This window comes from Apus apus, chromosome 1 (genome assembly GCF_020740795.1).
Source record: "Apus apus isolate bApuApu2 chromosome 1, bApuApu2.pri.cur, whole genome shotgun sequence".
Taxonomy (NCBI): domain Eukaryota; kingdom Metazoa; phylum Chordata; class Aves; order Apodiformes; family Apodidae; genus Apus; species Apus apus.
Window position 1 is genome coordinate 138,237,023 of NC_067282.1, and position 16,228 is coordinate 138,253,250.

The 16,228-nt window shown below is 37.3% G+C and overlaps 2 protein-coding genes across 2 annotated transcripts in view; one reads left to right on the forward strand and one right to left on the reverse strand.

Moving 5' to 3' along the window:
• The window catches only part of PLCZ1 (phospholipase C zeta 1), a 51,992-nt gene extending 43,099 nt beyond the window's left edge, over nt 1-8,893 (forward strand). The window contains exons 10-13 of the mRNA XM_051642639.1: nt 1,497-1,669; nt 3,577-3,709; nt 5,442-5,591; nt 8,801-8,893. Of these exons, the coding sequence (XP_051498599.1) occupies nt 1,497-1,669; nt 3,577-3,709; nt 5,442-5,591; nt 8,801-8,883 (539 nt within the window). The 3' untranslated portion in view covers nt 8,884-8,893. The remainder of the gene's footprint in view (nt 1-1,496; nt 1,670-3,576; nt 3,710-5,441; nt 5,592-8,800) is intronic.
• A 2,388-nt stretch (nt 8,894-11,281) lies between these two features.
• Nucleotides 11,282-16,228, reverse strand: part of PIK3C2G (phosphatidylinositol-4-phosphate 3-kinase catalytic subunit type 2 gamma) — a 201,110-nt gene continuing 196,163 nt past the window's right edge. Inside the window, 1 exon segment of the mRNA XM_051642625.1 lies at nt 11,282-11,917. Coding sequence (XP_051498585.1) covers nt 11,765-11,917 — 153 coding nt within the window. The 3' untranslated portion in view covers nt 11,282-11,764.

Consider the following 16,228-nt stretch of genomic DNA (forward strand, 5'->3'; position numbering starts at 1 on the left):
TGTCAAAGGTAAAATAAGCTTGAAGTTCCTTTGCATATTGACACAGAATCTATGTGTGCACCTAAATGAGTACTTAGTTCAAAGCAGGGAGCTCATGTTGTATTTCGTTGTTAGTTTTGGGTTTTTTGTTTGTTTTATGTTTTTTTAGGCAGAGTTCTCTATTGTTTCTACTTACTGCATGTTGGTTCATGTTGCAAAGCAATTTTAGCCATTACAGATGGGATTCCTTTCAGCTGAAGCAGAGGATGCACTCTGGGAGCACTTGATATACTCCAGCCATTAATTGGTATTAAGGTCATAGGACGAGGCTAGAGCTTGTACAAAAATGTGCATAATGCAACAATGGGACCATAGTGGCAGCTGCTTCAATCTATGTATCTGTTCCTATTTGTCATTTGCTACAATTTTTTAAAATGGATCATCAAAACAGTTAAGAAACAAATAGTTTCTGTAGTGAAACAGATCCAAACCTTTTCCACATGAGATAAGGATTTTTGAATTCTGCCTAAAGTTCCTTCAATACACTTACATTGTCTCATAGGAACATGTAATAAGGTCCTTTTCCTGAACTATTATGAGAAGTCACTGGTACTGCTTAAAGTCTTCATTTTTTTCCTATCAAGCCATCAAATAAATGACTTTTTATCATGTTCTATTTAACACATACCATGTTATCACTTTACTGATTTGAATTGTGCATTTTCTATTTTGAATGTGACAGGAAGCTCAATGTACCAGAATGAAGGAAAATTTAATTTAGCAGGTCTATCTCAATGTTGGCTTTATCTCAAGAGTTACAATATCCTGTTCACGAGATGTGTGTTATTTTACTATTGCTGCTGCAGCAAACCAAGAATGTTTTGACCTGCCAAGGAAAGGAAGATCTGTCAGGTGTACACTAGCAATAAACACTAGGACTGGAGGATTAAACTTGGAGAGAGTTTGCTCACATACATTTAAGAACTCTTTAAAAATTGCTTTTACTTCTATAAAATTCTATGTATTTCCATTGATTCTTGATCTTTTTGGTTGACATTCTTATGTGACAAATTCTGTACCATAACTATAGTTGTAAATCTTATGTTTTTGTCTTCTGCACCACAACTTTGTAAGCAGGTTCGGGGTGCAGGTCCTTGATGATGCTAAGAAACCAGTATGTAAATTTAGTACTTAGAAAGAAAAAGATCTTTCCTTTTGTATTCTTGAAGGGCTAATTTAGAAAGAAAAGGGAAAACACACAACACACTGCAGTGTTAAAAATATCAGTAAGGTAATTCTAAAAACATGGTTCAGTTCTACATTGTGCACTTTTGTGTATAAAACATTCATTATTGAATACTGCTAAATTTAAAATAAATAACATCTTACATATGAGTTGAAAGATAAACATATTTTAATCTCATGTGCTATTGTTTTTACTATTATTGTCAGAGAGTTGTTTCATAAAATTATATCCACTCTAATTCACTAAAATAAATATTTATTTCATTTTCTAGTGGCCTTAAACTTCCAGACACCGGGAGTACAAATGGAGTTGCAACACGGAAAGTTTCTAGACAATGGTGGTTGTGGCTATGTTCTGAAACCAGAATTCTTGAGAAACCAGGATTCAACCTTTACTCCACAAGATGTGGGCATATACAGTAATCCAATGTCTCTGTCAATAAAGGTAAGCTTAGTGCATTGTTGGCTTGTTCCATAAAATGTGGAAACAAACATTAAGTGTAAAAAGGTGGATAAATCAATAAGCCTTTGAATGATTTCTACTTCTTTCAACCTAAAATCTGATTTTCTTCTTAAAAATATTAGAGATACTTGTCATTTACAAAAATATTGGGTTAGGAAAAGCCTTATTTTGAGGTCAAGTAGATGTTTTATAATTGTTCACTAGTTACAAAATTATCTTCTAATGAAAAAGTGCTGTTTCTGATTACACAGTATACTATTTGCATAAATGCCATTTGTTTTGCATAAAATTAGTCTATAATTGCTATTTTGTTTCTTTCAGATAAATAATGAAGATAAATTATTAGCTATAACAATTACAAAATACTTACATAATGCCTGCAGCTAATCAAGAAAACTTTAATGTCCTAACAGTGAGCGTACCAATTATCAATAGTGCTATGGTTTGAATGGGCCCCGCAAGTTTGTTGGTACTGACAGGAGGAACTAGAGAGAGAGTCTTTAGGACCCCAAAGGACCCAGAAGGGTCAGAACAGTGGTCAGTATTCCCTCTCACTTCCTGCCATACTCTATAAAAGCCAGGAGTACTGAAAGCCCAGCTCCTTTTTTCCTTGTTGCTCCTGTGCTTGGACGCTCCTGTTTTCCTCTCAACTCTGCACGTGCTCTGCAGAATCCAAATACATTGGATCCTGTGACGAGGTGTGGATCCCTCTCCTGAGTTGACCCTGCCCCAAGGGACCATCACCCACCCATTTCTGCAATGGCTGAGATTGGTTTCTGAATCATGTTATTTACTACTTTCTCTGTATGTCTGTTTCACCTGGGGTCTCAAAAATTAATTGGATGTATGGATTTGGGTCAGAGTGTGCTGAAAAGACCACTCACTTTTCCCACACTGTGGGAGACTTAAACTGGGTCTAGGAATGGGGTAAGTCTGGGAAGCAGGACTTGGCCAATGTGGCTGAATTTTTGTCATGACATTCAGGGCACATCACAGAACCTCCCCTAATTCTAAGTGAGAAGTCCGTCAGTGTTTGCATCTTGCAAAGCTTTCTAGTGAAGGTAGTAGCTATTTTCTAGGAAGAAAGGGGATAGCATCAGGGTTTGCTAAGCCACTGCTCTTCCATGTGTGAGGCTAGAACTTTTCTTGGAGCAAATTGTTACAGAAAATACCTAAACAAAAAGTGGAATTTGTGGGTTTAATTTTTTGGTGGTTGTATCATCAGTTCTGATGCTTAGAACTGACATCTGGACTGTACAAGTAATACAGTTTGCAGGTGAGTCCAGAGGAGGGCTGATCAGAGAGCTGAAGCACCTCTCCTAGAAACACAGGCTGAGAGACTAGATTGTTTAGCCTGGAGAAGGCTCCAGGAGACCTTATAGCAGCCTTCCAGTACCTGAAGGGGCCTATAGGAAAGCTGGGGAGGGACTTTTTATAAGGGCTTGTAGCGTTAGGACAAGGGGTAATAGCTTTAAACTGGAAGAGGGGAGATTTAGGTTAGACACCAGGAAGAAATTATTATTATGGAACAGGCTGCCCAGAGAAATGTAGAGGCCTCATCCCTAGAAACACTCAAGGTCAGGTTGGATGGGGCTCTGAGCAACCTGATCTAGTTGATGTCCCAGCTCACTGCAGAGGGAGTTAGATGACCTTCCAACCCAACCCATTCTACAATTCTATGATTCAATGAAATTAGCCATTAATTAAATTAAATGAGAAGCAGCATATTAGTTGTGTTTAATATGTATTTTTATAACAGTTTATGGCTGGTGTATGCTTCTTATACTAGTTTCTTACAAAATATTTTTTGCTACTATGGTGACTATATGGCTACTATGTAAATTTTGTTCTTAAAAGTGTTTCAATACCTTTAAACTTCAATTTTCCAGCTCATCAGTGGTCATCAGTTACCACCTAGTAACCTGTCGAAGACTAACAAAGCTGACCCTTTAGTGCAGATAGAAATTTATGGTGTTCCACAAGATCAAGTGAGAAAAAAATCTAGTGTTGTAAAAAGCAATGGTGAGTATCAGGTGTTTTTTCTCTTGTCTGTGAACAAAGCACAATAAGATTTTATAAATACTTACTGTTTTTTCATCCCAACAAGTGTTGGGTTAGGTACTTAGAGAGACTTCAATTAATTTCTCTCCAGACTAGGATCTTCTGGCACAAAATCTGTATCAGAAGTTCATGCTATGTGCTGTTTTTGTAGACTAGTAGGTTAAGGAAATACAAACTCTTGTTAGTATCACTCTCCTGAAGGAAGATGGAATGCATTGAGTTTACTCACTGTTACGGGCTCACCCTGGACAGAAGCTCAGCCTCACACAGCTGCTTGTTCAGTCTCCTTCAGTGGGATGGGGTAAACAGTTGGAAGGGCAAAAGCGAGAAAACTCTGAGTTGAGATAAAAACAGTTTAACAAGTAAAGCAAAGGTTGTGTACTCAAGCAGAGCAAAATAAAGAATTCACTTGCCATTTCCCATCGGCAAGCAGATGTCCAGGCATTTCCAGGAAAGCAGAGCTTTGCCATGTGTCATGGTTACTTGGGAAAACAGACACTGTAACCCTGAATGTCTTCCCTTCCTCCTTCTTTGTCCGGCTTTTTTATGCTGTGCATGGTGTTATATGTCTTGGGGTACCCCTTTGGTCAGTTGGGGTCAGCTCTCCAGCTGTGTCTCCTCCCAGCTTATTGTGCCCACCCTCCTACTCGCTGGAATAGGGAGTGTCAAGGTGGCAGTGTGAGAAAGAGAAGTGACACTGTAATCTCTGTTCATCAATAGCTAAAACATTGGTGTTCTTAACACTGTTTTAGTCACAAATCCAAAATATGGCACTGTACAGGTTGACATGAAGAAAATTAGCCCTATCTTGGCTAAAACCAGGCCAGTAATTGGTAAATTTAAAGACACTTTCCCTGAAGAAATTCCTGTGATTTCATCACTTAGCTCATAGAAGTTTCTGGTTGGACTAGTCCCTTAATTGCTTTACAGATCGTGTATGCTTTGCAGTTGTCTTTAACCAGTCCCATACCTTTATCATAAAGACCTTCTTGATGTCTCAGATTTAAAGTTCCCTATGATCTCCTTTCATCTGTGCCTCTGTCGTCTATTTTTCAATTTTCCTTTTTTTGTAGCTAGCTGTTGTTTTAAATCCGCCCCTGAATTTCTTTTCTCTCTGTATGAACATCGCTCAAGACAAAACACTCCTGTCTCGTTCCATGGTCTCTCATATTTTTAGTCTAGTGATCACTTTACTACCTGAATTTATTTAGCTTCTGCCTCATTTCCAATACTTTAAAAGGAGAAATTTTGGCAAACCCATGAAACTCGTATGGCTATAGGAAAATTTAAGTTGAGCAGGGGTTCTTAAGCTAGCTATCACTGTCCCATTTTGGTCTGTTCTAAGAGATGATACCAACATTCTCAGGCTTTTGATTTAGAGTGTTATACAGCTAATACATGACAACTCCTTAGAAGGAGATGGCCTGCATCGTGTAGGCATGTCTTAAGCTCTGTTTGTTTCATTCTGAGAGCTTCCCTCATAACAGTCTTATCGCCATCATCTATATATAGTGACCTATATACCACTGCAGTCAGTGGGAGTCTCATAATTTATTTAAATGGGCACAGAAATCTAGGGGAAAAGAACAAATCTTCACCAGTTCAGACTAGTGATAACAGATACAATAATTCAGATATTAAATAGGATAAATTAAATTGTATTTTGATACTGTGTGTTTTCTCTTTTCATTAGCTCTGAGCCCCAGATGGAATGAAAGTTTCTCTTTTAGCATCCAAGTTCCAGAACTGGCATTGATACGCTTCTGTGTGGAGGATGAGATATCTCTGGTTTCCAATGAATTCCTTGGTCAATACACTTTACCAGTGCTGAGCCTGAATAAAGGTAATATTTTTATGTAAGCCACCTATATAAGCTCAAATAATCTATATTATTCCAGGCTTTTATCAGTACTGTAGTATTGATAGAATATAGCATTATGATTATTTCCTAAAGGAAAACTGTATAATCAAAGATAACAATTGCACACTGGGTTTTGGTGGGTTTTTTTTAAGTCGTTGTAGTCTGAATTCAAATCCATAGGGTAGAAATCAAAATTATATTATTGACCATTAATTATTCCTACTGCAGTATTCCATTCTAGACAGAAACTGTTCAGAATGTATTTTAAAGCATTATAACAGGGAACAGGAAGAGAGACTAGTCAGAACTACTGTAACGGCAATAGTGTTGTGCACTTTCTACTCAGGCACAAAATCCAATATAAGCCAAATTAAAATTAAAAAACCCCAGCAAAACAAAAACAACAACAAACCAAACAAAAACCACTCAGGTAATCTATCTACCTCTCTGCAACTCTTCAGAGTGAAGAACGAGGACTATAAATTAAGTAAATTCCTTATGATATTTTTCTTGGTTGTGTTATTTTTATTGTCCTCAAATCTTATGTGAATAATAGGTTGCACATAAAGACCAGGCATAGAAGTCAGTAGGCCAAGGAGAAAGGCTTATGTAAAATGGCTGTTTATTATATAAAATTTTCAAAGCTACTTCTGACAAAAAAAATCCACCAACTTTTATTAGTGAATGAAGATGTGAAGGCAAAATGTTGGAACTGGCAATGGGAACTGTGCCTTTTTTATTAAGCTTACCATGCTTTTTAATGGCTTTTTCTTTCCAAGTTCTGAAGTCATAAAGCTGTTTGTGATCCTTAGTTGACGTTGAGGAGTTACACAAGAACAAAGATATTACTCTTGAAGCACACTTGCATTTCTCCAACATAACTTTTTACACTGATCACCTTCCACTTTCCTTTTATTTATATATGTCAGCATATTGAAAAGAACCCAACCCTGCCACAGATTTAAATAGCAGACACTAAATCTTACATAAGCTTCTAAAACCATCAATTTGGGCTTGTTTTTTTTCTTTGTATATAGTTTTTCAGTGTGTCTCTATCATGCCTGTTTGATTCATTTCGGTCAGAAATGGAGAATTTCTATTTTGGAAAAGTAAGAGCATGCAGATTCTACAGGAAAGATTTTGAGTGGGTTAATTAAAAATGCTAGGAAATGAGAGTAGGTACAAAAACTATAAACTACGAAACCAATCGCCCCAGCCCCCCTTAACACAACGTAAAAAAAATGTAAGATGCCATCAAGATGCCCAGAAGCATAAATAAAATGCTTCTAAGAGACAAACTGTCACATAATTTCAAAAGTATTGCAGTGCTTAACATTGAGACATCTGGATTCCAGGTCTGGAACCATGCTTTTGCTTTAGGTACCTAAGCTCCATAAACAGTGAAATGGGAAAATAACGTGTCTTACAGAGGGAGTCACAACGGTCTAGATTTCTTGGGAAAGAACTGTCTAAACCATGCTGAAGAGTGAGTCAGGGTTTAAATCTTGCTCTTCAAAGCTCTGATTGCTTTCATCTGCACTACAGGACTGTCCCTCCTTCCCTAGGATTAATTTCCCTGAGGTGTCCCCTGAGGACAAGTTGCTTCCAAAAGCTGAGCAGTGCTTACATCTTTTTTTCTTTTCTTTGACAGGCAGTGGAACAAAGTTGTGCCATTGCCACCCTCCCCTGCATTTTTTCTTGAAATGATTCAAATGTATTTCATCACTGCCTTCCTTTCCCCAGCAGCAGCCTCCCAGCTCAGTTGTAGATAACACTGGGGAAGAATGCTTGCTGCCCACTTGTCACAGGATTTGATTTTTCATGCAATGATTAAGCAGGTGCACTCAGAGGGGCCGAAGGTGAGAAGAACTCTCTAGTTGGTTGGTTAGAGGCCAGATGAGATGGATCCTGGGTTACAGCCCCTGTCCCAATGAGTCTGCCATGTAGAATACTAATATAGGATAGGAATTCAATTATTACGGCTATTACTGCTGGATCAATGAATAGTAAATTATTTCATATAAACTGGAATGATTTCAATACAAAAGAAGTTTTACTACTTTCAGGACACTGAAGAGTATTCTGTAGGTAGGGATGAGAACAGAGTCTTTAGAAATGAGTCTTAGTTCTTGAAGTTTATCTTTGGCTAAGAAATACACCAAGTCTTCCATATATTGTGTGCCTGCTGTAAAAGTTGATCTCAAATGCATATTGCTTAGACTCAGCTTTAATATCTGCCGCCCAGAAGCTGCACCTTAGATGACAGGTGAAATTTCATGTCATACAAAAAAAAAAATCAAGAAAATCCAAACCCAAATAAAGGAGGGTCCTAAAGACTACACACTCATCCAAACATACCTAAAAAAAGGATTTCTAAGACCATGGTTTTGAATTGAGATACTTATTCACAACAGATATTTACATAAATAACTGCAGTCATATATACATAGATAAAACAATATTTTTTTAATCAAAAGTGACATGGTTGATTATTATGAAACAAGGGACATTTACAGTCATATAAAGCATTACAGGTTAAGTAGGGGGTTTTGGAGAGGGGATTGTTTCATTTTCCAAGCAAGTGAGTTTTAATTAAGTTTGAAGTTGAGACCTTTAGCTTCTCCAAATGCTTTAACTACCAGATCAACATGTAGTTTCTGAGGTGTGCCTTATCTCTGAGAATTACTCATATTTAAAAGGAGATCCTTAACAGACTTACAAAGTTATGGTAGGAGATCTTACACTGCACTTTTTGTCTGCCTCAGCTCGACAGTTCATTTCTGCTGCAAGACCATTCTTCTCTAAGCCACTATCACTGTTTACTCACAAGTTATCTACTCTGCTATCAGAACAAAGCATGTAGCACATAACATCTTTGCATGTTAAAATGTAACCTTTCCCCATGTTTAGATATCACTGAGCTAAACCTCTTCAGTTTGAAGAACCACATCCTGAAAGATGGTAGAGTTTTGGACTCTGAGTCCAAAAATGCCAGAATTTAAGTACTCTATATTTAGAGGAGAAAATTACTAGAAATGGGTTTTGGGTTCTGTATAATTTCAGTTTATTTTGAAGAGTTATTTTAAAAATCATAAATTACGCCTTATTTGCATAGTAGATCATACAAAACACTCCATCATAATCTTTGCCTTTATGGTTAATATACTAATACATTGTCATTTTATTTACAGGTTATCGTCATGTTCCCCTGTTGTCCAAAGACGGTGATAATCTCGAACCTGCATCACTGTTTATTCATGTCTGGTACTATTAATGACGCTCTGCAGTCAAAGTTGTTCTGTAAGATCACACCCTGCTCAATAAAGCAACATCACTAGGCTTGCAACAACCCAGTGGTCTGATTTCCAGGGCGGCACATTCTCAATTATTTTATTAAGCTAATGGGACTTCCTGTGTGAGTAAATGGTATCCTGAGTAAGTAATGGCTGCTGACGTTGGCCCGACAATTATTGAGAGCTAATTCATAATGAATGAACTTTTTTTGACATTTTAAAAAATTCAGTTAATAACTCCATTTGCAGCTATTTTTAAAATTATGATTAATAACCGGGTGAGAATAATAGCCTAATATTTATGAGCTGAGACTGCAAAATGATGAACATGTTGCGTTAACATTTTTATTTGTATTGAACAAAATTTCTTACTATTGTATTGCTTGAAGGGAACAGGAAAAAATATGCACACAACACACCATTTAAATTTATACTAACAGCAGCTTCTGATGGGATAATAACCTCTTTAACGTTCACTGTAATCTTCTAGATGGAAAAATAGTTTTGAGAAAAACTACAGCTCTTAAAATGATAAAAACTCAGATGCTGATATCAGTACCTTTTCTTAGCTTAGACTTGAACCTCCTGCTGCTAGAGAAAGACAAATAATTCCCGAACTAATTTGTAAAGAGCTATGTTCCTCATAGCAGCAGGGAGCTCAGGATATATCTTACTATGAACGCAGGAAATAGAAATCACAGTGCTTTGAGATGAACTTAGAAGACTTTTAGAAAAAGCAAGGGTTGATTGTGTGATGTAAGATCTCTGAAGATAATTTCTTGCCTGACATAGCTTTCAGTGTAGATCTTCACCACAAGAAACAATTTTCCCAAACTGAAGTATTGTTGAGCTTCTACAGGACTGTATCTACCCAGTTAATTGCAGATTTCTTACTCAAACATGGCTGGTGTTATATTGATACCAAACAGTATTGCTTATGTTTGCAGACAGTTCTGATAATGTTATATTTGAATGTTCTTTTATTTAATGCCATTTTAATGCTATTTCATTTAATGTTGCTCTAAGATGGAAAATCAGGGCATGCGGTAAACAATGATTAGAAAATGTCACAGGAAATATAACGTCACTAGAAAATTGCATTATAGTTATAATAAGGAAACCCAGACAGTCGACTAAGATTAATCTAAAATCAATATTCAACTGTAAGGTCAGGTGATTTGATAACCTTGTAAGCTGGCCTCAATGTGTTTTCTGTGCTTGAGTGACAACTCACTTGATTCTTCACCCAGGAGAGCCTATAATCTGAAATGTTAGATTTACTGATCTTTGTACTGATTATATCTGTCTGCTAGCCAATATTCCTTTCATGTGGCAAATACTCTATGCTTTTTTCAGCTCTGAAGAATACCAGTAAAATTAATATTCAAGCAGAGTTCCTCCCATCTTACTGTATTGAGGAAGAGTTTAATTTCCCCAGGCAATCTGATGTATCTGTTCTCAGATAAAAACACTGACCAAGTGACATTGTCAATTGGTTCGATGCTGAGAATAACTCCAGCTTATTTAGTTTCCTAAATAACACTCAGTCCCACTTCAGGAGCTTTATCCAACATTACTTTCTGAAGACTGATTTGTGAATGTCCTTTGGGAGAAGAAGGCAATTATCTTCAGCTTCTGGCATTATTATCCCTCTGTTGACCACTTTTCCACCTGCTAGGATGAATGCCAGACGTACTCAGTATATGGTAACTTAAAATTTCACAGCAGATCACGTTACAAATCAACATGTCTCCCATACCTTAAAATATGCCCTTGGTTCAGGAAAGGTAAATATATAAATATATATACATGGTCAGCTATGTGTGCATAAGAGGCTGGCAATAATGGGCAGTTTAGTATGGCTGCTCACATGCTAAATGTTTAGAAATGTGCTTAAGTGCTTCCGCAATTTAGATAAAAATGCTTTGAAGAACAGAGCCCATAGACTCAGTGAACTCAAAGGAACCACTCACATTCATTGTTTAATATGTATATATACATTTTATAGCCTTGAAGGCAGTGCATGTATTGACTCGAGTCCCTTATGCAGCACAAGAATGCAATGCAGTAAGACTGGTGAACAAAGTTTGCTTATAGCATGATCATAAAAAAATACCACACTGGAAGCTCACATTCCATATGTTTTGTTTATTTGTGAACGTTAGCTTCTCCCTTCTTCTCACAAATGACCCATTATATCTGCTTCTTGGATGTCAGACTAAAAGAAACAATGACATAGCTTATTGAGAAATTAATATCCTAGATTTAATATTACATTATATCAAAATGTAAAAGCAGACCACCATATGCTGTACAACATGTGTAAACTGCAAAGCTATTTATTTATTTATTTATTTTTAAAGTATTGACTGTGTAAGATTTAAGATGAAATTTGCTAGACTTCTGAAATGTATTGGCACCCAGGGAACCATCCCATGGTTCTCCGGTGAAATCAGTGGGATCATAGCCGATGGTGATAATTACAGCATTATTAGCATTGCTTCAGCACAGTTGGTGGAATTAATGGGCAAAGAACTAGGCCTTACACATCAACGTGTACAAAATGTTGTATTTTTACAGTACTATTTAAGACAAACAAACCAGAAACCTCTATTGCTGTCAGAAGAATTCCCTGCATGCTGCTACAAGTCCCTTAGTATGTAATTTCTGAATCTCACACTGACAGAAATCTGTTGCAAGAAGATGGTGCCATTTTAAGACAACAACCGTATGATTAGAAATGTTAAGGTATGTGATCAACAGCTGACTGCATATTCTCAAGGGAAACAGAAAAAAATGTAGTGAGGGAAATGGAATAAAGAAATGTTAGTAGATAAATAATTGAATTATCTTAGACAAATTTTAAATTATGCTGTTTCCCAGTGGATACCACTTTTCTTCATTTAACTGGACACTGCTCAATTGAATGTTCACAGCTCCCACAAATGTTCCTCTGCTTTTTACAACAAGCTTCAGTAGATGGCCTTTTAGCTCTGTGACTTTGTCATACACAACCTGAAATAATATATAGTGAAACAGAGAAAAAAAAAACATTAGAATTTGTGAATTGATTTGACAGACAAAACACTTACTTCAATACAGCATTTATGATGATGATCAGAACTTTGTAATAATTGCTTTAAACTGCCCTCCAGAATTATAAGCTACTAACCCTGAGCCAAATTCTCTTAATTTAGTGAATTTACCTCAGAATTACATTTGACCTTACGTTGTTTATAGCAAAGAGATTCTGCCAGCTTAGGCTTATGAAATCTGATTACCAAGCATTTATAAATAAGTTTGAGACTGGTGTAGCACAGTGCTTGAGGGTAAAACAGGTGTGCAGAATTTTCCCTGTGAAAACTGAAACTCTTAACTTAAGCAGAGTTTTGAACTCAAATGTGAAGGAATCTCAGATCCATCATGAAGTTCACTGGGGAATCACAATACAGTTGAATTTCTGGAGGAGAAATTCAGATGGAGTGTACTCATAATGGACAACAGCATGAAAATGTAAGACAACTAATTCTGTAAAAGTGCAGACTATTATAATTTTAAAATGTTTCCATAGCAGATGTCTTTTTCTATAAACAACATAAGGTTTCCCAAAACTCCACATCATAAAAGAGAATTTTCCTTTGAAAACTGTCTGTATAAATTTTATTATTTTAATACAAATAACCTTATGCATGGTTCTGGTTGCTAACTGTATCCAAATGCACCCATTATATAAATGCTTTGCATTTTTAAATGAAATAATCAAATATTAAATATGACAGAAAGCTCAGCCCACTCAGTAGAAGTTGTGGAACATCTCGGAGATTGCACCCAATTTAGCAAATGGAATTTACTAAATTTGGATGTTTCTGTCACTCCAGAAGTGCTGTTATTCCTTCTCAATTTAAATGAGACTGCTTGCTTAGCATGTCTTTAGAAAACAACTGAGACCTATATAGCTTTTAAAATATCCTTGAAATTACCTTAATACTATGAAAACACACTGGGGTTAATTATGAAGTGTTAATGGTGTATTTACTGAATTTAAGAAAATAACAATCTGGAGTGATAGGCTAACAAGACTGAGCTTGCATTCAGAACAGATTCCTATGTTTCAGTCTCTGCATTAATCAAAAACTGCTGAGTGAACTGCATGTGGGTTGATAAAAGGCAGAAGAATGCTCTCAGCTAGTTTCAGGCCTGAAAGGTAAGCTTTGTTAAGACAAGCACATTTAGTTGAAAGTATCTACAGCTGGAAACCTCTGTTGCAATGGAAAGTGCTTTAAAATTTTCATCTCTCTCTGCAGCTTAAAAAGCAAACTCAATGAAATGCTGTCACTTCAGGAGAAGGGGAAAGTGAAGCTGTCTAAAAGGCGTTTGCCATGCAGCCTGCTTGGATTTACTGTGAATCTGAATGCAGTCTATACATATGGCAGTGTCGAGCAAGTGTCAGACTGAGCCCCCTCTAGCTTGGATCTCTGTGGGCTGGGCTGCTGAGTCCTCTCTGTACCTCCAGTTATAAGAAGCAGAAATGGCCATGGGAGCTGTCCTTCAGAGAGGGAGAGAGTTCATAAAGGCTCAGCTCCAGCAATGTTCCACACGCTGAGTGGCAACAGCAAGGTGGTTTAGAACTTCATGGGTGGACCCAGTGGGCACAAAATTGTTGGTTCCAGTTGGCCCCAGCTGCCCCTGTGGGGCTCCAGAGTGATTTGCCTGCATTGCAAGGTGCAGAGATGTCACAGGGAGTACCAAACAGACAAGACAGGACACTAAGCTTTCTGGTGTAGGGGGATGATTCGTGCTGCGAGGATGAGCATCCACTGTCACAGGCTGTGGGGAAAAGGAAAACTGTCTCCCTCACTGTTTTTAACTGGCTTTTACTAGAAAGATCTTACCAGGCAGCAACATTTCAATTTTTAAACCTTAGTTTGGAACAGCTGTCATGGAAGTCATGCCTGGTGCTTTTCAGTTTTGATGTTTACTGTCCCTATTTCACCAAATTGTATGTGAATAAAAAATTCATAATGATAAAATTTAGAATAAGTCTAGGATTTTATTACTGAAGTGATACTAATGATATAATAGAAAAATACCTTGTTTCTTTGACAATATATTAAAGATATAATCTTCAGCTGTTGCTTTAAATCACCAAAAAGAGCCAATGTAAGGTGTAAGGGCAAAGAAATCTGCAGTACAGTGGAACAAAACTTGCATGAGCTGGGTTAATGAACAACTTTCAATCACTGGACAAAAAGAAGCTTTAAAGCTTTGAGCAATGACAGACCTTACAGTGCAGGGTGGGTGGTTTTCAAATGATCCCAATAACCTGTTTCTAAAATGGTATTGCAAAGTCAGCTGAAGCAAGGTATATATCATCAGGATGTAGGAACAGAAGAAAGGTCTGGAGTTGAATGAGTATGTGGATAAAATAAATGCCACCCACCATAATTTCATAATCGGAACAGTTAAACCCTGAAATACGATTATCTAGGAAGAATACTTGCCTCCCATTTATACAGCTAGATCAAATGGAGGTGAGCAATACATGGCCATGCAGCAAATCAGTGCAACAGTTAGGGGTGGAATTCAAGTATTCCTGGCTCCAAAAAGAGAAGCACTGTTGACCTACAGGAATCTAATGACATCTTCATTGGAAATGCGGGACAGTTGCTTCTCCTCAGGTAGCCATGGCACAGTTCCTGGGTTTGCTCTTAATTGTCCAAGTTATCTTTGACACACGCTGCTGGAGGGAGTGGCTGTGGCTCCTGGTGCAGCTCCACTCCTGCATCAGGCTTGCAGGGGCTGTTCTGGTCATTGCAAACCACTGTCCCCTCTGCTCCGAGGGCAACTGCAGTGACACTAACAGACTGATATGGCCCAGGTATATTTGTGCACATTTGGCTCTGCCCCAAGGGCAGGATGGAGAGAATTCCTCTCGCCCTGGCTTCATTATAGCAATGCACGCTCTGCTCTGTCTTGGAGTTGCTCATTTCATGGGTGTATGAACATGCAAGCACTCAAGAAACAAACTGAGGACTCATTCTGGTAATTTTTCTTGTCAAGAATTGAAATGTAAATAACTGAGATTTTTTTTTTTTTTTTTTTTTTTTACACTTCCCTAGTTTTCACTAAATTACTCTGGAACCTCCTGAGTAACTCTTACTTATTCCTAAGAGCAGTCTATAAGCAGGTATGCCCTTCTTTTTCTCTTTACACAACATTCCATTTTTCTGTGTTCTTTTCTCAACCATCACTTTTTCATGCAATGTTATACCAGTGTGAATGCAACAAACTCCAAAATCCAAATAAAAGAACAAAAGAAAAAAAGGAGTGGTTGTTAAAAGAAACTCCAAAATCTTTGGCATAGCTCATTGTATTGTCAGCTCTCCTGGTCTTTCACATCTTTGCTCTCACACACAAGGATAAAAAATAAAATGCACTTTTGCAAGGCTGATAATTTGCTGCAGGCAGTCATAAGCAATAAAAGTACAACACTAAAACCAAAAATACCCAAGAGAAGCACATTTCAGGATTTTCTCAGTCTCGAACACAGAGGGAAATTAATATACAGCTTCCTTCCAGCCATTTGGCTTTAATAAAAACTTATGAACTCATAAAAAAAAGTAGTACATTTTTGTACACACCATTTTGGTCAGTAACTAACTTAAAAGACAGCTGACTTATATTTTTAGTAGTTTTTCTTCCCTGGGGCGGCTTCTGCCTCAGTCTACCAGCCTTGGACAGAAAATGCACACAGAATATCACATATGGAGGAACAGAGCTGCTAACAGCACAAGCATTGGGTTTGAAATGTCCAAGTTCAATGGAACCATATGTCCCCACTTTGACCAGCACTTCCTGGTAAAAAAGACTGAGCAGCTGTGAAGAAGGCTGTAAGCTTTGAGTAAAGGATATTAAAGTTTTCATGGAATTTCTCCTAACAGCAGTGGGATGCTCCTTAACCACAATTAAATCTCCTCCCAGTGACTACTGCCTGACTGCAGGCAGGATTTTGGATTTTCTTGCATTCAACTTGATCTAATAATGATTAGAAAGATAATTGGCATCTAACGTTGCTGACTGGTTCTTGTCTGTAGTCCATTTTGGGTATTTTACAATTAATGTAATGATATAATCATATTACATACATTGCTTTAAATATCCTGCAAATGTTAAGGAATTTCTTTAGACAGGTCAATTAGACTCATTTCACTGTCTCTTTGATTGCAAAAAAAGGAAAGAACATAACTAAAAAAATAAAGCCTGTTATTCCACTGCAGTTCCATAGGGAGGGAAATCTGTCTCAGCTGTTAGCAGCGGCACTACTCA